At 47.2% G+C, this 20,082-nt stretch overlaps 2 protein-coding genes across 8 annotated transcripts in view; both read right to left on the bottom strand.

The window, feature by feature from the left end:
• map7d3 (MAP7 domain containing 3) overlaps nucleotides 1-11,001 on the bottom strand; it is a 31,833-nt gene extending 20,832 nt beyond the window's left edge. For all 7 annotated transcript variants that reach the window (XM_035409575.1, XM_035409576.1, XM_035409579.1 and 4 more), the window contains exons 1-2: nucleotides 10,885-11,001; nucleotides 334-444 (exon numbers count right to left, since the gene is read on the bottom strand). In XM_035409575.1, the coding sequence (XP_035265466.1) occupies nucleotides 334-444; nucleotides 10,885-10,930 (157 nt within the window). In that variant the 5' untranslated portion in view covers nucleotides 10,931-11,001. The remainder of the gene's footprint in view (nucleotides 1-333; nucleotides 445-10,884) is intronic.
• Nucleotides 11,002-11,195: 194 nt separating this feature from the next.
• LOC118222544 (tumor necrosis factor receptor superfamily member EDAR-like) lies at nucleotides 11,196-17,437 on the bottom strand. The gene is made up of 10 exons (XM_035408211.1): nucleotides 17,069-17,437; nucleotides 16,842-16,958; nucleotides 16,282-16,460; nucleotides 15,780-15,907; nucleotides 15,467-15,517; nucleotides 15,244-15,354; nucleotides 14,801-14,981; nucleotides 14,199-14,358; nucleotides 13,834-13,873; nucleotides 11,196-12,943 (listed from the first exon to the last, which is right to left on the bottom strand). The coding sequence occupies exons 1-10, from the start codon at nucleotides 17,183-17,185 to the stop codon at nucleotides 12,645-12,647; spliced, it is 1,383 nt and encodes a 460-aa protein (XP_035264102.1). The 5' UTR covers nucleotides 17,186-17,437; the 3' UTR covers nucleotides 11,196-12,644.
• Between the last annotated feature and the right edge of the window lie 2,645 nt (nucleotides 17,438-20,082).

The raw sequence follows: 20,082 nt of genomic DNA, 5'->3' as shown, positions 1-20,082 counted from the left end.
ATGTGGGAGTTAGTTGGTGTCTTCTATGTGCAAGTGTCCTGTATATGTGTGAGTGTTGCACGTGCCTGACTATGTTGTATGTGCCAGTGTGTTGTATGCGCGTGAGCACTGTACGTGCAAGTGCGTTGTACGTACATGAGTGTGCTGTATGTGCAAGCGTGTTTGTGCAAGTGTGTTGTACTTTGTGTGAGTGTGTGTTATGTGTGTTTGTATGAGTGTGTGTTGTTTGTGCGAGTGTGTTGTATGTGCGAGTGTGTATTGTATGTATGAGTGCACTGCATGTTTGACTGTGTGCAGCGAGAGTGCTAGAGACGCTGATTTTAAGGACATTACCTGGGCGTGCTCCCTGAGGCTTCGCTGTGCTTGGTGAAGGTGAAGGTGCAGACGCAGGGCTGCTCCCCGCCTGACTGCGCCGCTCCTCTGCCTGCGCCTGCGCAGCTGCAGCTGCAGATCACATGAGCAACACGTCCAATGACTCTCTGCATTTCATACTACATCACACATCTCACAATGGAGCAGGGCTGGAGCTGTTTGGAACGGCTTATTTCTGTTATATTATAGCTATGTAATGTCAGAGCTAGAGGAAAAGCAAGTCCTGGTGATCTGGCCAAATGAAAGTATAGAGTTCATCTGCATTTGATCAAGTTAGTCTGCAGCTATCATACAGAAACACACTGACTCATATTCCAAACGAAATAAATCAATGCTTAAATGCTTCCTTGTCCAATCATTTCAGTGACTGCTGATAATCAATTAAGCACCCTGGAACAGTCCCATCAGCCATGCTGCGTGACACACATACAAGCAGAGTGAGCGGCCGATCGGAAACGCGCTGAACCAGAAATGGATTTATAGCGGAGAGGCTCACAGGCTGAACTGCAAGCCTAAACCATATTTCCACGAGGAAAGCCGCACAGCTGCTACCTAACAGACACGGCGCTGGGTTTGTATACCCTGAGGTCTTAAGCTTCTATTGGACGTGATACAGACACCAGCGACATGGAGCATGCATGTCAGGACAGGGCTGTACAGGCACTGCTATTGGGGATGTACACGAGAGCTGTGTCATATGGTGCACACAAACCCTTGCAGCTATGCATTAGTGCAGAGTACAAATTAGCCTTTAGCTTTCCCAGTATGGGTCTGCATTCAAAAGAAGGTCCAGTCTCAGGAAGCAGAGAGCTCGCTGACTGTAGCCCTGTGATAAGCACCCTGTCCCCCAGAGTGCACTGGGAGGCTGATTAGGGGGGGGTTGGCTGAGCTCTGACTAGACCCCGGCTCTACCCTGCACTGCCCTACCAGCCCAGCCACCGCACTTCCTGTTTCCAGGCAGCGAGTGGCTCATCCTACAGCCTCTCCCCCTGAGGCCCAGTGCTATGCAGCTGGGCGGTGATGTCATCACCCTGTCCGTTTCGCTTTTTTTCCCTCCATTTCAGCAGTACAGAAGTCAATTAGTAGGGAAAAAAACAAAATAAAAGACTAAAAACAACAATCCAGAAATTAACACAAAAATTAGGCTGTAAACTCACTCCCCCATAATACTGCATGAGTGACAGCTGACGGGCATAACCACTCATATCACAGAAGTAGACACACAGTATCTAACCCAGAGCTACCCAGCCTGTTAATCAAGAACGTCAACCTGTTACTGCAAGTGGCAAGTTTCTGTCTGCGGTAGAACAGAGAACCTTCTGGAAAACCAAATACATGATCATCAATATTTGGGGGGGGGGGGGGGTTACCAAAATGGGATTAGCTGGGGTGGTGTGGAGGGATTAATTCCCCATTAATCCCAGAGGAAATTTAGACTGGCTAGCCTCTCCTCTGCGGTTTGGAAAAGGCCTGAAACGCGCTTGCTGTCTGCTGTAAATGCATGCGCTGGGGAACAGTGGAAAGAGGGCGTGGCTAATGGCCTTTCCATTAGGATGAGCACACCATCATCGATTGGCTTTTAGAGGCCCACTGGCCCAGGGGGAGCTACAGCCTTACAGAGCCCTGGGCGGAGCTCAGGACAGTGCAGAGCATGCTTACGGGGATGAGAAACCCGGCTGGCTACACAAACATCACAGCTTCCATTCCCAGGTGGGGCCCTGACACCGCCATTGCACCCCTGAACAAGGTAATCAACCAGAGTTCCCCTTCAGTAAAATATCCAGCGGTATGAATGGACTGCATGTAAAGTAACGCAAGCTGAATAATTTACTCTGGGTAAGAGTGTCCAAGTGCCTAAAAGTAAATGAATCTGCTGTTGCGTTGAGAGAATATTACTCCAGCTCTGGGGGCTGCACACTGGTGTACCACACACAGGTGTATCATGCACAGGTGTAGCACACACTGGTGTATCACACACTGGTGTAACACATGCACAGGTCTATCACGCAGGTATATCACACACTGGTGTATCACACACTGGTGTACCACACACAGGTGTACGACACGCACAGGTGTAGCACACACTGGTGTATCACAGGAAGGTGTATCACACGCCGGTATATCACATGCAGATGTCTCACACAGTGCTGTGATGGTGTGCATCTCCAGCCCTGTGTGCTGAGTGCTGACACTGCTGCCCAGTGCCAGTCAGTAGAGAGCAGCTTAATGTGCACACTCACAGGGGAGAGGAGAGAAACAAAACAGCAGGGAGAGAACAAACAAAGTCTTCACTGCTTTGGGGGAGAAAAATCCTTTTCACAAGACTAAGTGAACGAAAACACAAGCACAGCATTTAAAAGACCCGTCAAAAAGCCACTTCCAGGTTCCTCTTACAGCTACCCTTCCTTGTGAAGATCACACAATACTTTCCGGTCGGCGCCATGGCAACGGTTGCTACCTGACGCAGGTCCCGTAATGGAAAGAGGAGCTGCAGGTGAGTCCCTGGAAACCGATGGAAATCTCCCTGCTTCAAAGCAGCAGGTATCGCTGCTGCCCTGACTCTGCCCCATACAGCCTCCCACAGAGCTGCCCCTCCCTCCCCATCCAACCAATGGGGTCTTTCCTTCTTTACAGCTGCAAGGGCGGGGCCAATCAATGACAATATCAGGAGCCGTGATATCCGTAACCTGAGACAAACCCCCCTCCCCCTCCTACTCTACCCCCAGTAGATTCATATTTACTTTGATGTGAATTTGCATCCGATGCGTCCGATAAGGAAACCGGTCACAGCAAGTCGGGCGTGGACGCTAAACCCGTACGCTGTGTTTGACAATAAGAACAGACCATAATCTCAGCCGAAAACCGAGAAAGCTGGTGTGTTAATATTTGTCTGTGAGTCAACCTTCATTCTAACATGCAATAGGGGAGAGATACTTTCCTCACGTACAGAAACTGAAACACAAAGACAGACGCCCTGTTGTCATACATTATCTGTTTTACACCATCAGACTGTGGGTGTCCCTGCGGCTCACCGCACACTGAGCAACATGGCATGGGGCGTTACACACAGCCCTTTCCTCAGTGGATGCTACAGTACAGGACATCTCCACCCTGGTCCTGGAGTCACACAGTCCTGCTGCTTTTCCCTGTTAACTCAGGGCTTAATTAATCAATCAAAGCAGCTGGTCACACAGTTAACTCCCCGCACCTGGCGAATGACCCGGTTGCTGATTACCAGGTGAAAGCCAGCACACCCTGTGACCGTGGAATCGATGAGCGGGCCTGTGGAGGCCTGCTGCGTACCGTAAGCAGCTGAAGCAGACGGTCAGCGTGCGCTGCCAGGGGAAGGTCGGCTAACGGCCCACTGTACAGGAGGATTTTTCTGCGGCTCCTTTCCCTCCTTTCCTTTCCTTTCGCTGCGAATACTTTTGCAGCCTGGGATTTCCTGGATCCCCAGGACCTGCCCAACATGGCTCCCGCCTCGCCCGCGCAGTTCTGCGGCTGCTGAGGTCTGCATAGCACAGCCAGGGAGGAGAGGCGTGGGACCACAGGGAAAGGGAGGGCAGCTGCTGACCCCGCCCCCCTCCGTACAGCCAACCAGTCACACTGACCCCTTTCGCTTCTGCTACTGTTGCAGCATCAGCTCAAATGCACAGCGTGCATTGTGAGTTGCGCGTGTGTGTGCTGTGTGAGAGTGAGTGTGTGCGCGCGTGTATCTGAGTGTGTTATCAGTGCTTGAGGAGCCTGCAGATCAGAAGCGCGGCTCTCCCTGATGAATATGCAAAGGTGTGTGAGTCACGCTCCGCTCCGCGCTGTGCTGAGCTGAAGCACAGGGCCGTGCAGCACGCAGCATGCAAATGACCCGCCTTCAAACAAAGAGGCCACTCAGCGCCCTCCCGCCAATTAGCCCTGTGCAGCGCGCGCGACAAGCAAGGGCCCACACCAGCCAAGCGGCCAATTACGGCAGAGCAAGAGCCCACTGCTGTCTCATCCTGCCCCAATCCCGGGTCACGACACGCGCCGCTCGCCTATCGCAGGTTTTAATTGGTTCTCATTTTTAACCCCCATTCCCCCTCTCTCTGGAGTCTCCAACTGCAACTGTTATCCCGTTGCATCACCACCGGGTATCTACATACGGGACCAGACAGGAAAAACTGCCGTCTGGTTCCTCTTTCATCAGAATGTTTGAGTGTTGGCATGGTTACGTGACCATAGGGAAGGAATGTCTACCTGAGAGCAGCCAGAAACCTCACGGAATAAAAATCTTAAGCAGGTAATGTGTGACTGTCCTTTCCTGCAGTAGAAGTGAAACACACACGTGAGCCAGTGGGTAACAGGCCGCAAGCAGGGTCTGATGGGTAATGCTGGACACAGAAAAAACAGGCCGCAAACAGGGTCTGATGGGTAATGCTGGACACACAGAGAAACAGGCTGCACGCAGGGCCTGATGGGTAATGCTGGACACACAGAGAAACAGGCCGCAAAGCAGGGTCTGATGGGTAATGCTGGACACACAGAGAAACAGGCTGCACGCAGGGCCTGATGGGTAAGGCAGGACACAGAGAAACAGGCCGCAAGCAGGGTCTGATGGTGGAAACAGGACAGACAGAAAAACAGGCCGCAAGCAGGGTCTGATGGTGGAAACAGGACACACAGAGAAACAGGCCGCAAGCAGGGCCTGATGGTGGAAACAGGACACACAGAGAAACAGGCAGCAAGCAGGGTCTGATGGTGGAAACAGGACACACAGAGAAACAGGCCGCAAGCAAGGCCTGATGGTGGAAACAGGACACACAGAGAAACAGGCCGCAAGCAGGGCCTGATGGTGGAAACAGGACAGGAAAAGACACGCGGCACCTTTTCTTCAGCGTGCCAGCTGGATTTGCATGAACCCTTCACAGGAAAACGGCACCGTCACCACTCAGTTGTCAGGCCGATCAAAACCAGGTGACCGACCTGAAACATTATTTAGAGCCTGAAACATAACACACAGAGCCAATCTGACCCTTTTCCCACGCTGTACATTTCCCCAGCACACTACATTAGCACATGATCTTATAGAGCTGGTCTCCAGGCAATGCAGCAGACATGGAGCCAGCTACTGCACAGATCCCACCTGTTACTGCAATTCAGAGCGTACGCAAGGGCTAATTACGCTGCTTCATGTGAGCCTGCGCCTCATTCTCTGCTCTCTTAACTACAGGGACATGAAACACCGGGGCCTGCCCTCACACGCAGCTCCTCGGTGTGGAGATAAGAGGTAAACTATGCGTACCCGCGGGAGCCAAGCTCCACACGTGGAGAGTGTGCAGACCCTGATGATGTTCCCCCAGCCCTTCCAGCAGACGCACTGCAGTTTTAACACACCTTTATTCCTTTGCCAGCTTCATATAGTGCAACCCCCCTCCCAAATTACTGCACTGAAGCACTCATCTGTAGCACCCAGAGCATCTAAAGACTAAATCCAGGAGAGTGACATCAGCCAGCATGACTGACCAGGGACTACACGCCAGACACCCTGTCAGACAAATACAAAGGGAATTTATCACACACACACACAGACATGCACAATGGCAGTCTGTCCCACTCCACAGGGGATGCATTAAGGGAGGGGTGAATTGCCCCCACACACAGAGCTGCTCAAATGCTCCGCTCCTCTCTGGGAGAGGCGGGGGTGATGGGGGTGACGGCGGTCCCCTCGTTCATCCAGAGGCACTCTTAACTAAGGTCCGTCCGAAACGTGGTATTCTGCACTTCCAAAACTGCCACCATCTCACTCGTGCCATTCAGATACAAGGCCTGGACCCCACCCCGGGTCCCAATTCCTGTCTCCACCACCCAGACTGGCCATCCTGACCTGAATGCAGCCAAAGCCTTTCACCCTCACAGGGAAAAACAACACTCACGCAAGTCAAAACTGCCAATGGACAACTGCACATAGACGCAAAGCATGAGGAGTTACAGATTCCTGACATTCAAATGCAGGAGATTTACTTCTAAAATGCTCAAGTGGCAGTCCTGGATCAGAGATAGAGAGAGAGAGAGAACAGCTCCAGATCCATTAGTCTCTATCGATCGCAGACAGACGATACTATGGGCAGGTCGGCTCCAGGATTGTGTGCCAAAAATAAAGACGAGAAGAACCACAGACACCGCCAAACGATTCATCCAGTGGTTGCTATGGTAACAGGTAGTTTCACTTATGTCACTGAGTGCAATTGTGATGATCGTGTCTTGACCCTGGGCTGGCACCGTTTAGCATGTAAGCAGTGCTACTCACACACAGCCTCTGGGGTGCTGTATAGACTGGCCTATATCACAGCTGCTCATATAACTCCCGCGGATGCACTAATGCCTCTTCCCATTGTACACCGCTCTGGGATAAGAGCTTCTGCGGGACGAACGCAATGCAAAGCGAAGTGATTCAGTGCGCTGGATGAAGAGGAGGCGTCGCTCTCAACCAAACTGTGATGATTCCACAGTCTGTATTCAGACGGGACCCTGCCCTGTGGGCCTCTTCAGAATCTCCCTCACACGTCCAATTCTTCTAAACGGACGCGAGAAGATTTCACGTTTCAGACAGCCGTGCTGTCACACATGACCAGTTATCCCTCCTATTACAGAAGTCCGAGATCTACATTTTTCTGCAAATGTTCAACAATATCGTTTTCCATCCGATTGCATTCCTCTCATTTCTGCACTCACCCTCAGGACTATGCAGCCAGGTTCCACAGGCCCACAGTCCTCAGTGTTTTACAGCCGCTGTAGCAGAAGCCCGATTCTCAATTCCCACATCAACATCACCAACACACCTGACCTGGGTCAAACACTTTATTTAAAGTGCTTTCTGGCCTTGGCTTCAGACAGTGAAACTCCCAAAACACCCATTTCCACCAATACTCCAAACAAAATTTGTCCCAAACAAAATGGGACTTTCACAGTTGCACATTCCGGCTGGCAACGAGTCAAAGAGAAAATTCTCAGGGACCTGCAGGAGAGTTTGAAATGGCATTTAAAATGAGTAGGGGCGGGGTGCAGTGGGGCAGCGAACGCAGCTCTGTACGTACCCGTCTCTGTACGTACCCGTCTCTGTACGTACCCGTCTCTGTATGTACCCGTCTTGTGAACTCGGGTAGTAAAAACACAGTGTGATCTTCAACGGGAGACTTTCCCACGAGAGTTCATCCCTCAAGACACATACACCTTCTAAACAAACTCTGCAGAGTTGACACTGTTTGTGCCTAATGGCTACCTCTGGGTGATGTGCCCATTCTGTGTGTGTGTGTGTGTGTGTGTGTGTGTGTGCGTGTGCATGTATGTGTGTCTGTGTATGTGTGTGCGTGCATCTGTGTGTGTGTGCATGTGTGCCTGTGAGTATGTGCGCATACGTGCGTGTGTGCGTGCGTGTGTTTGTGTTCATAAGAGCTGTCGTTTGCAGCCCCAGAGAGAACACACTCTTTTAAGATGCCTGACATTGTGGATGAGGGGAAACCTTAGAGATGCTAATTTCACCACCCGGGGTGCAAGGCTCTTGGACTGAATAAGACCGCTTGTCTGCTGTTCGCTGAAATAAGCACAAATGATGTAGCCAAGCCAATCAGTCAGACGAACAGTAATCGGTTAGACCTAGATATTAATCTAAATAGGTGATGCTGATGCTGCATATCATTAGCAAGACAAAGTAATTAACCATGTGCAAGAACAAACTGAGCAGCAGATGGTAAGAGCAAAGATTGTGTAGTGTAACAGTCAGAGGAATGGGACAGAGAGAGCAGATTGGATGAAGAACTTTTTAACTGTCAGACATTCAGATATTCAGAAGAGCCGTTGAAAAAGGGGGTGCGCGAGCAACAGTGGGCTACTCATTAACACTACCCCCCCCCCCCCCGTCTGCAGCCATACTCCACTAATCAAAACAAAAGAGAACAACAACGAGCGTTTGCCTCAGAGAAAACCCGAGAGGAGGAGGGGGGGTTGGGGGGGGAAGGGGGGCGTGCGCATAGACACAGGCACACACTCCCGGGCTGGATTTGAAAAATCAATTAACGTTTGGTCCAATCCCGTCGCCCGAGCCAGAACAAAATGGCCATTGAGGCCTTTGGAAGCAGTTAACAACTGCCTCCTTAGTTTCCCCCTGATTCTGAAGAAGGCGGGAATGGAAAGGGAAAAGCTCAGCTGAAACCTCGCATGGACACAGGCCAGTACAACCATATAATCAATGCATTGTTGGATAAAATAAGAGAAGCCCTTGATTTGCTCTGTCTGTACATAAACGGCAAACGAATCGGCAGTATCCGACTTTTTAAAAGCAAACAAATAAAAATCTGTGTCCAGGGGCAACCCGAGCTGTGCTTCTCGACGGAGTCTCAGACTTTGACCGGGCAGCGACGTGCTCGATCGCAGTTCTGCCAAGGGAAAGTCGGCAACCATGCCAAGCCACACAAAGAGAGAAAGATGTCCAATATCTCCCTGAGTTAGGGTAGACTCCACTCACATGGGACCAGGAGCCAGCACACTGAGCGGTTATTCCAAGGGCCACTGCGGACCAGCATGCATTTCAGAGCAGAAAAATGGCAGCCCATCCAGTGTCACAGGCAGCTACGAGACCGCAAGCAACCCCCGCAACGCGACTGCAGTAATAAGAAGTGGATTATTTAACTCCCAGCTCAACAAATCATGAAATTCCACAGTCGCCTGGCAATATCACAGCTGCTGCAGATGAAGGCGAAGAAAAAAACCAACCAATGTGGGATCAAACCTGGTAATGAAATCATTAAGTGACAGCTAGATTTAAACAGGAGCATGGTGATGGATCTAACGTTTGCAGCCAAGCAGCCAAAACACACATGTACTGACCTGACCTGCACTGACCCAACCAAAAACTACTCCCCCCCCCCCCCCCAAGAGGCACAGCCAGAAAACACAAGGGGCTACAGAGGGAGAGATATAAAAAAAAACTATTTGCCATGCGATTTACGATACAGTGAGGTTATATTACAGGTAATTCTCCGTCGATGCTGGGAGACAACTGTACAGCGATAGCCGTTCCTACATGCGCAGCAGCCTGTAATTAAACACCTTTAAAAACAAACAGCAAGCTTTGATCACGCGCGTGCAAACACACACACACACACACTGATTCCTGTGTATTCCCATAGCGCTGACATTCCTCACTTCCAGGTCAGCAACCTTTCTTTCAAACCACAAGCGCCCCGGCTCTCAGGAAGAGACTCATCCGACTACACCGACCCAAGATCTTTACGCTAACAAGACCAGGAGCATAGAGAGATAATGCGTTTAAAAGTGAGAGACGAGGCGGCATTCAAGAGTAGGCTGATATCGAAGTGGAAGGAAGAGAGGTTGTCATGCGTTTATCTGCATGACAGCTCTGTCCAGCTACTGTGCACTTCCCTAAATAAGATAACAGCAAGCCGAATCACTGTCACAACCACACTTAATCTTATTAGGATCGAAAGTCCAGGAGATAGAAAATCAAATCATTTCAAATCACTGTCATTTCGCAGATTATGTCACTACACGTCCACGAACACTTAACTAATAAATCAGCGCTGCATGCTGGTTGCTGGCGTTCAGTCAGGGACTAACACTAGCAGATCACATTGTCTCACATGACGCGGAGTTAGCAAGCTACCGTTGGCAAACTATCTAAGCGACTAACCTGAGCTAAATTAGCCGGAAAACAGCAAAACAATTACACTCCAAGCTTGTCGGCCGGGTGGTTAACGTTAATTTTGCCCTAAGATGACGTTGCTCGGCGAAATTACCTGGCTAGCTAACATGAAGCTATCAACAATAAAAAATAATAACTAATTCCGTGTGGTATGTCAATTTTACTATTCATTACAAATTTTATTTTCGTACGCCAGTTAGCTAGTTGCTCTTTTAGCCTTAAACTAGCATGACTTCCTTGAACCAAGCGGTTTCCACAATAGTGTTATTGGCGAAGTTCATCGTGTCATCATTTCAAAAGAGCCAGAGCTGGAAAATAACATGTACCGCTAACGATGAAATATGTCCAAGACACTTTACCTCATCATCCCCTCTAACTGTTAAGGTTACTCACATCCAATGAAAAAACTGACATCGGCTGCGTATGGCGCCAGTCAACGATGATCAACCGGCCACAAATTTCTATCTCCCCGTTCACTAGTCATTAGGAGGTAACTTGCTCCCTTATTTGCCTTGATCAAGATAGTCACTATTACAGGTTTAGTAATTGCATCTCTACTTTAATCAAAAGCAAACAGCGTGTATTTCCGTAAGAATAATGGTATCTAGAAAACTTTTATCACTGCTGTAGCCTAGTTTAGCAAGCTGGCTAGCTATGTCCGTCCAAAGTGAATGAGTTCCAGACCTGCCCGGCTCAGTGACAACAAACTGCCGGAGCAGTAACAAGCCATTCGAAATGTTGACGGGTTCAACTTCCAACTGTCCCGAACCCTTGGCAAGCAAGATCGATTTATATTTGCTTTAAAATATATATAATCTTACCCATTTGAGCTCGCAGCCCTTTCAGAGACGTCGCGCCTTCCGCCATTTTTAGTTAAGTTTTCTTTCCTATTTTTTTGCCGACACATAGACCCGCGCAATACACGGGGACGTGGACAGTCATACAGATATGAAGGAGAACACAGCGCCTCCCAGCGGAGTTAAACGCATTTACCCATTGTCGCTGCAGAAGCAGCTATTGGGAACTTAATTAAAATAGCGATCAACATTTTTTAAAATTATGTCACGAGAAAGAATACTGGCTTTCTTAGTAAATATCAGTAAATAAACAAACAATTCTTTATTTTAGCCGATGACACTGTAATCCTGTATGAACTATATTGCCCTTTCGCTCGCTTGCGTCGTGCAAAGGGGAGCTTGCTGCCATAGCGACTGGAGAAAGCCAGGCGGAGATCGAGATCACTCTTGCTACCTTGTAAACAGTTCAAAGAAGTTTGCATTATATTTACAAGTTCTTCAAACGCATACACACAGGATATACTTTGTCATAAACACCAATATGCATCATATCACTTTCATAAGTTTCTGAAAACAAATCTTATGAGACAAAGGTGTAACAAAAGGTAAAAGTATTGTTTTCTGGGGGACTGTTTCCCCTCATACATAAATCATATGTGCAGTTAATTTATTAACAACAGGGCATGGCACAACGTCACTGATTTGGTGAAAAGGTATACATTACAAAAGCAGGACCCCAAAAATAATGAAATGAACATCGCATCACCAAGGTGCACAGTACTAAGAGACCAAAAATGTACATTTTGGTAAACAACTGAACTTACATAAAAGGTAAAACACAGACGGATGAAGAGTTGCATTATTGGTGCGGCACAGGGATATAGTATAACGACCCAGCGCTACTGAGTGCCTGAGGCATACAGTGTCAGTACACACAGGGGTGGAAGGAGAAACAAAGGTAGACACTTCCTTGTGGACTTACCTGAAGATGCAGCTGAGGGAGACGTAAGAGTCAGTTTATTTTGAGGAACTACAAGCGTTCACGCATACACAATACCTTCTCTAGCTGTCTTTACCCTCATTCCATTGAGATCATCTCTCCAACCCCCCTGGAACTTGCCACGTACGTGACAGATAGCAGTCCCCTTATTCATTTTTCATGGCAAACACAGGAATACAGTAATACACACAGTGCCAAAGTCTCAATTACCTGTGGTTAAATAATGCAAGAGTCCAAATGTTATTTAACACTCAGGCATCAGAGGGGTGTGTTGGGGTGCGGGGGTAGATGAGGCAGTGAAGAGACTGGCTGTGTTGAGTGTGTGTATATACTGAGCATGTGAGTGTATATAATGAGTGTGTATATACTGTGGTCAGCCACAGTGCAAACTCCCAGTCCCTACACTGCCGTTGTACATGGGGGGGGGGGGGGTGACTGACTTTCTCAGAGGTGACCTTTGACCCTGTGACCTCTAGTTCAGAGTCCGCCAACGTGTCACATGTTTCCAGGCTTCCTCTGCACTGAGCTGAAATGTGAGTCCTGGGTTCTTAGGAGGAGCTGAATGGCAATGAAGAATAGGACAAGGGTCTGGTTCCTTTCCACGCCACCTCCCCAAGAGACCCAGAGCAGTAGTGATGCGTCTCAGGTGTGATGAAATATCGCCCTTTGAGAGCGACATTTAAAACTCCTCTGCTAGGTTTTCTATGGCAGGATGGGCCTTGCTTCAGTTGTGGAGTTGACTTGTATCTGTGTGTCATCGAAAGTCGGTGGGTTAGCGCCACGGCTAGGTCTGGGTGTTAGCATTAGCGCTAGAAGACGTGGCTCCTAGGCCGCGGTGCAACCTGGAGATGATGTCGGGGCGGGGCAGGGAGGCCACGGCCCTGGCCAGCTGGGGCAGAAGGGTGTAGGTGGAGGTGCGCAGGTACTGGAAAAGGTCCTGGAAGCCACGCAGGTTGCTGAGGACCTCCGGGGGAACGGACAGGGCCTGGCCCAACCTCCTTATGCCGTCCCCCCTGCCCCCAGCGTCGAGCAGTAGAGACAGGTCTTGCACCGTGTCGTAGTCCAACTTCTCCAGGGTTTGACCTGTCCCACCATAGACAACAAGGCCACCCAGAAGTCTTAGCTAAGGATACTATGAGACAAAGGACTATCAAATACACCTTAAAAGGATAGTTCGGTTTCAGTGTTTTTTTTCTTTTTAATATCATGGTTTAGTGTAGTGTTTTGATTGGCCCAGATAGCTTTTATCTGTGATGATGGATATTTTAGGTATTTCGAGGGGTTTCTGGGAACCTGCTGGTATTGTAATGGCAGACATAGGAAGTTTTTGCCCTGGGCCTTGGGTGTTTGTGGTCCAAAGCAAAAAAAAACACACAGTTCATGTAACTCCAAAGCAGCTTTTACAGTAATGTTATGTATCCAGAAACTGTACATAACATATTAACTTTATATGGTGTCACGTGTGCTTAAGGCCTGAAGAAAACTACATTCACATTTCTGATCCCTTCTTAAATTTGCCTGGGCTACATAAATCAGCAAACCAGTGGTTTGTTCCTCCATAAAATAGGGAGGGTAGAATAGAGAGACCTACTTTTCCCTCTCACGGCAGTTAAACTAATGCACACACTGCACTTATTCACCGGGAAGACCAACATGCAATCCCAGGAAGTGTGAATTACTGACCCAAATCGATCTTCCCCTCCCTCTTCCTGTCTCCAATTCCCTATTTGGGTTGTCTGACCAGACTGCTCCAGGGTATGGCTCTGTCAGCTAAATATGTGACTCTCAAATTTCAAATAATTGCTCAGAAAAAGTTTAGAATGGCTTAGAAATACAGTACATCCACATGGCAATAATATTGCCATTAGGACAAAATACTGTTAACATACCACACATAGTCTGGCACATACTTCCAATTAGAATAAAATGCTGCTTATCTAATTGGGTGTAATTGTTGTCTGGGGGAGGCCTACCTTTAGTGACTGTACATATCTCCTCCAGCTTCAGTTCCATCTGTGTTACAGTGAGATGTAAAAAGGAAGGAGTATCAGTAATGTGAGCAGCCCTTACATAGACAGACAAACACACACACAGACAGGCAGGCAGACACACAAAAACACATATGTGCACACACATACACGCACACAGACACACACACACCCGCGTACACACGCACACACAAACACATATGCGGTCTATTAAAAGCTTCCTTAAATAACACAACATTGAATTGAAACGGCAGGAAAATGTACTGGTGCACTCGTGCTTCCTCTGTTCTGCCAGATCAGCACGGTGCAGAACTCAGGCTCAGGAAGTCATAGACCAGTGTTTATCCCACCTCCTCCATGGAGATCTTGGCCTCAGGCGTACGGCTGGCTCCTTCACGCCCCTCCCACTTGCTGTCTCCGCCCTGGCAGGAGGGCTTTATGTTTGTAGTTAAGTTGATTACAATGGAGGGAGAATTCAGGTCCTTCTCCGGGTTCAGGGAGTGCAAGCACCTGTGGAAGGCACTGTTTCAGTTTCAACCACATTGGACTCCTCAGAGATCTGCAAGCAGCGTTTTCCAGTTAAGACCAAGCTAAAAATTATAATGTTTTGGCGTACTGCCTTTACCACTGAAATGGTGCCGTATGCTTAATGACAAATCCTAACAAATGTACCTGAACTCTGAAACATCACCAAATGTTGAGCAAGATATCTTTTATGAATATAGTTACTGAATTCTTTGGATCCAAGCACCTGTTTTTATCACGTAGGGCTAAAATAAGCGTGGAATTTATTCATATGTTGAAATCTTCAGGCACATTTCATATTTCCCTTTTATAGGAAATGGTGAGATGCATGCCATTGCGGCACTCAGCAGATGTGATGGTGCCATGTCTAGCTTTTCCTCTTTCCTTCTTCAGGTGCAAACACAGCTGTGCTGAGTACTAACGGTACCTGGGCGTGTCCTCTGTGCTATGTGTCCATTGGTCTGTCTGTCCCTCATGGCTGGGCATGGCAGGGGGAGTGGCAGAGGGTGTGGCACAGGGCAGGGAGCAGGGGAGAAGCATGTGCAGTGATTCGGCAGACTGGGGCCCAGAGAGGTCCTCTTGGCCAGCCAAACACTTGGGTCCTTGCTCTAGACATAAAGACGAGAGGTAGTTACAGTACATTACATTCATTTAGCAGACTTGTCAAAAGTGATTTACAGTACAAGCTGAGTAGTAGAGTAGCCCAGACCTCTTGTCTAGACCTCTGTGCTTTCATGTTCAAGTCTGATGCATTTCTGTAAGTTTCACTTCTTCTACTGTATTTTTATAACAATTGTGCATGCCTGTGCGTGTGTGTGTATGTGTGTGTATGTATGTGTGTGTGTTCACACTGAGTCTGAGTGAACTCACTGAGTCTCTCCACTGTCAGCAGCAACACCCACAGGAGGTGCACCAGAAGGAAAGCCATAGCAGCCGACACTGAACCAATCAGAGCCATGGACACTGGGACTGGCTCCGCCCCTGAATCACAAAACCAGAAACTATAACATGACTTGCAGACATAATTTAAAATGAATCAAAATGCCATTGGATGAACATTTATGATAATTGACAAAACATAGGTATCACGCACTTCTTCCTGGATCTTCTTTACGTTGAGTTCTTGAAACATCCGCAATTAATCCTTAGAGACAAAGGTTTGTTAATATGGTCTCCCTTGACAACCAGTTAATTGACGCAAGAGCACAGAACGGCAGACTCGTGGCTCTGCAAGACCAGCTTTGGCCACCCTGCCATAGAATATGTCATAATGGCAGACCAGTTTCAGTAAACAAGGGCTAATGGAGATTATAATGCACATAAATGTTATTTAAATGTGCTTGTATATGTGTGTGTGTGCATGTGTGTGTGTGTGTGTGTGTGTGTGGGGGGGGGGGGGGCAGTACCTGCTGTAGATATGTGTGCTTGCAGTGAGGAGGGGGGGTGGCATTCTTTCCGTATTTTTCCTGTAGGGCTGTAGCAGGGCATGCACAGGGCCTCAGTTACTCCACTCTTCCTCTTCATCTCATAATACCTGTTTCAGAGAAAGAGAGGGAGAGTGAGAGAGTGAAAAAGAGAGAGAGAGAGAGAGAGAGACCGAGAGATCACACGACTAGAGAAATGTGGGCACTGTACCATTATTTTTGTTCTTTAGGGTTCTTTTGCATTCACTTGCAAACATGTACAAGAGGGGTCACAAGCTCCAGTCCTGGAAAGCAGTATGCAGGATTTTTTGTGGTTTCCTTTCAACCAGTAGCCAACCCAATGTGCAGGCTCTTTAGAAAACCACTGAGTCAAATGAAAAATTCCTGAAACAGACATTGACTGCAGCGCTCCATGACTGTAGCCTGTGACGCCAGACATGGACTGTAATAACGGGGACTTTTTGGGCGGCCCCGCCTTGCTCACCCCCTCAGGCAGCGCCCGCACTCCGCATTGCTGGTGGGCGCGCACGGAGACCGCTCCTCCCGGTTCAGGAGGGAACACTGGGTGCACTGCCAGCAGGGTGCCAGGCCCTCCTCCGCGCTGAACTCCCCTTCCCCGCACGCCACGCACCGCCCCTCTCCCCCGTCGCCATAGCCACAGTCCTGGGGCGGGCAACAGACACGGCGGTGACATCACCGGTTTCATTTACCCCAACAGGACAGCTGCCAGCGGCGTTAACACGGTAACGGTCACCATGACCTGAATCTGTTACGCATCATGAACGGTTTAAATGTTGCTTTGGTTGCATGAACAAGTACAATTAAGTAAAAAAAAGGTTTCCATTCAACAAATTGTGCTATACATTGTCACTGAAAATGAGCATCACTCAATTTTTGTCCAGGTTGTTAAGTTATCATACACCACAGTACATTTTATTAAATTAAAAGAAAGTGAATGAATGAATGAATGAATGAATGAATGCACAAATGTGATCAGTGGTATTTTTAGTTTTGTGTACTTTTGTTCTTTGTTGGGGGGCCCACCTCAGAAAGCTGCTCTCCTGGCCCACACGTGGGACAGGCCACACAGCTGCCGTTAGAGTGCAGGAACTGGGCCAGGTCACAGCTAGGGTCAGCCACGGCCAGCGCATAGCAAAACACCTGAGGAAGCATAGGTCCACACACCCTCAGCGCAAAACCACCAGCATCATAAACACTGAAAAAACACTCGGAATAAAAATCCAGGAAGTGATGGGCTTACAGGAACTTACCATCAAAAGAACTGCAGGGACACCTGGCTCCATTGACAAAAGCTCCCAAACCAGAGCACTTTTGTGGGCAGAGAGCAGAAATGAGAAGTCCTGAGTTACTATGCTCTGCCTGTGCATTCAGTGGGAAATATGCCCCCTAGTGGCTCTTATGTGGAACCTCAGGTACCACTGGTATGAGAAAATGCCTGGACAGCCTTGTATATAAAAACCTCTGTGATTTGTAGACTGCATTGCAGCTATGTGATTACTTTCTTTAACATGTACTGATGAACTGTAAAATATAATTTAATATAATAAACCTAGAATGTTATTGTTTTGAGGCAAATGCCATCACTTTGTGGTAGTATCTTGTTTTGAAAGCAGTGTTTAGAGCCCGTTAGGGTATACATAGGGTATATGTATACTGAGCTGACCTTCAATGTAGCAACTATTCACTGCATTGTATACAGTATTAGAGTGTATTGTATATTTTGAACTATAAAACAAGGCTAAACAATGTAATTCTTGGCAACATTGCTTAATTTCAGATGTTGGCAGTTTGTAATTATTGAAATAAATAAAAAAAAAAAACAATAATTTAAAATTAAAGTTTTTGAAACATTTACTCAATCAAACATTGTCCATATTTTTAATCACTCTCACCATAAATGAAAGCAATTTTTGGATATTTTTCCCTAAGAAAACCTAAATAAAACTAAGCAATGCTAAGAGAGACTAAATAAAGCTTTAGAATTCCAATAGCTCTGAAGTAATATTTATATCAAGCTTACCTTGCTGGCTGAACTCTTCTGAGTTGAAAGTCTGAATCTCCACTGCTCTCTCCCTGAGTTCTCAGTAAACTCTCCTGCATTCTCTCACTTCTGATTGAAAGTAGGAGGGGCCAGAGGGTGAGAGGGTGGGTTCAATTATACCTTCTGTTCCCTCCCACAGTCACACCTGACTCCTCCTCCAATGCAAGAAACGTCAGCTCCAAAGGGCTGACCCAGGATCAGGATCCACTTTGTCTGTCAAAATGATGGGATTAGGATAAGGTGTGGGTAAACCGATCCTGGGTCAGCAGTTGGGGACAGACAGGAAACAAACAGGGGGAAACCCCCTGGACCACTGTTTGGGACACTGTGCCAAACCGTGATGCAGGAGAGTTCCCCTAGAGGGCAGCGGAGCGTCACTGAAACAAGAGGCACGTCACCGGCGGCATTCTCCGGTTCCCCGTCATTATGTTTCTGAGAAACAGGCACTGTTCCACAGCAGAGGACCAGGGAGCAGGGAACCCTCTCTGGGTGAATGAGCTGCTTGTGGGTGAATAAGCTTCTTGTCTGCCGCAGCCGGGCCTACCCTCCTACGTGAATGAAATACTGCACCTCTGTCCAGCAACTCGGGGGGGGGGAAATGTGCTGGAATAAATCAGGCGCTCAGGCAAATCACAGAAATGCAAAAAGCCTACAGTTGGTTACTTCAGACATCACTGAATATTTCTGATTTAATTATTTTTTTAGAAAGAGGTATAGGTAGTGTTAACCTCTCTCTGGAGTCCACATGTAACAATATGATCATGCTTTGTATAAGTGGATTTAAGTTTTCCAACACATTCAAGCAGCCAATTGTGCAGCACATTGTCTTATTTTTTATCTTCGCACAGTATTTTACAGCACACGACTTCCAGTCTGTTTGTTACACGTGATTTGTAACATCCCTTTCCACGACTGTGCAATAAACGCATCGCCCGGGAAGTAAGTGACAAAACTGCACAGAGATTGCCTGGGAGGCAGCTGTGGGAATGACAGGACCAGACGGCGGTAAGCTCAGCTCGGCTACAGGTATCAACTCAAAGGCCGCTGGGGTGTGGGATGCTACAGGTGGGAGATACGCGTGGACCGCTAATTAAATTTGTTCACGCCGAGGTCTCAATGAAAAGTCTGTATGGCTCTTTAATGAGTGGCCCAGTGAGAACATTCTCTTCACTGTTTGCAGAACATCTGTTTCCAACATCTGGCGTTTGTGCATCAGGGACATGTGCATGTGCAGTATGCTGCACCTGCATGCACTGCAGCCCTCCTCCTCCTGTTCACACTCATTCACTCTCATGGCTTTACACCGATCTTTCCTCTGCATGCGTGGAGTAATGACGTGTCGGGGCAGTGAGGCTTCAGCACTGTTTTTCTTTGATACAGAAGTCTTATTCAGCTCTCGATTCACACTTTTTAAAATGTAGATAAAATCAAAGATAAAAATCAAAACAACACCAAATAACCAAATAAGCAAACAACAAACTCACAACATTTCATAGGATGACTTTATCCAGAGAGAGAGAGCGAGTGAGTGAAAGAGAGAGAGAGAGAGAGAGAGAGAGAGAGAGAGAGAGAGAGAGAGAGAGTAGTATCTCACATTTAATGAATAACTGGAGAGGAAATGGAGTGGGAAGTTCAGTTTTCAGAGATTAAGTTTATAACCTTATGCAAACAGGAGTTCATGTGGAGTCAAACACACAGACAGCATTCATCATTGCTGTGAACACCTGATATCATAGAGGATTAGTTTAAAACAAATCATACATGCTTTATGTTGTTTTTTAGTGATACATTCCATCTCTTGTACTTTATTTTTATTTTTTTGTTTAGCTGTTAGCTTGAATAAGCAGTGCACATGCACACCATTGTTTGGTAAGTTATTCTTTATGTTAGAATTATAAGAATGTTTTGCTTAAAGTTTGATTGAGTTAAAAACAAAGGCAAATAATTGCCATATTTTTTTCAAAAGGGGTACGTGTAATATTTAGAAGTTTATTAAAGAAAGTTTAATAGAAGTATTAGAAGTATATTGAAATCTTACTTCCTAATGTGATGAATTCCCTTTTCTGTAAGTGATTATACAAAATAAAAATGCAAAAATTAAAGAACTAAAATTTCATGAATTCCATGAAAATTAAAATTTATTTAACATTGATAAGTGCTTGATAATGGAAAAAATGTCTTCATTGTATAAAGTATTTGAAGGCAGCTTTCATAATTTACAAT

The sequence above is a fragment of the Anguilla anguilla genome, chromosome 3 (genome assembly GCF_013347855.1).
Source record: "Anguilla anguilla isolate fAngAng1 chromosome 3, fAngAng1.pri, whole genome shotgun sequence".
Lineage (NCBI taxonomy): Eukaryota > Metazoa > Chordata > Actinopteri > Anguilliformes > Anguillidae > Anguilla > Anguilla anguilla.
The sequence above is the reverse complement of the archived record's forward strand: the minus strand, read 5'-3'. Positions and strand labels throughout refer to the sequence as shown.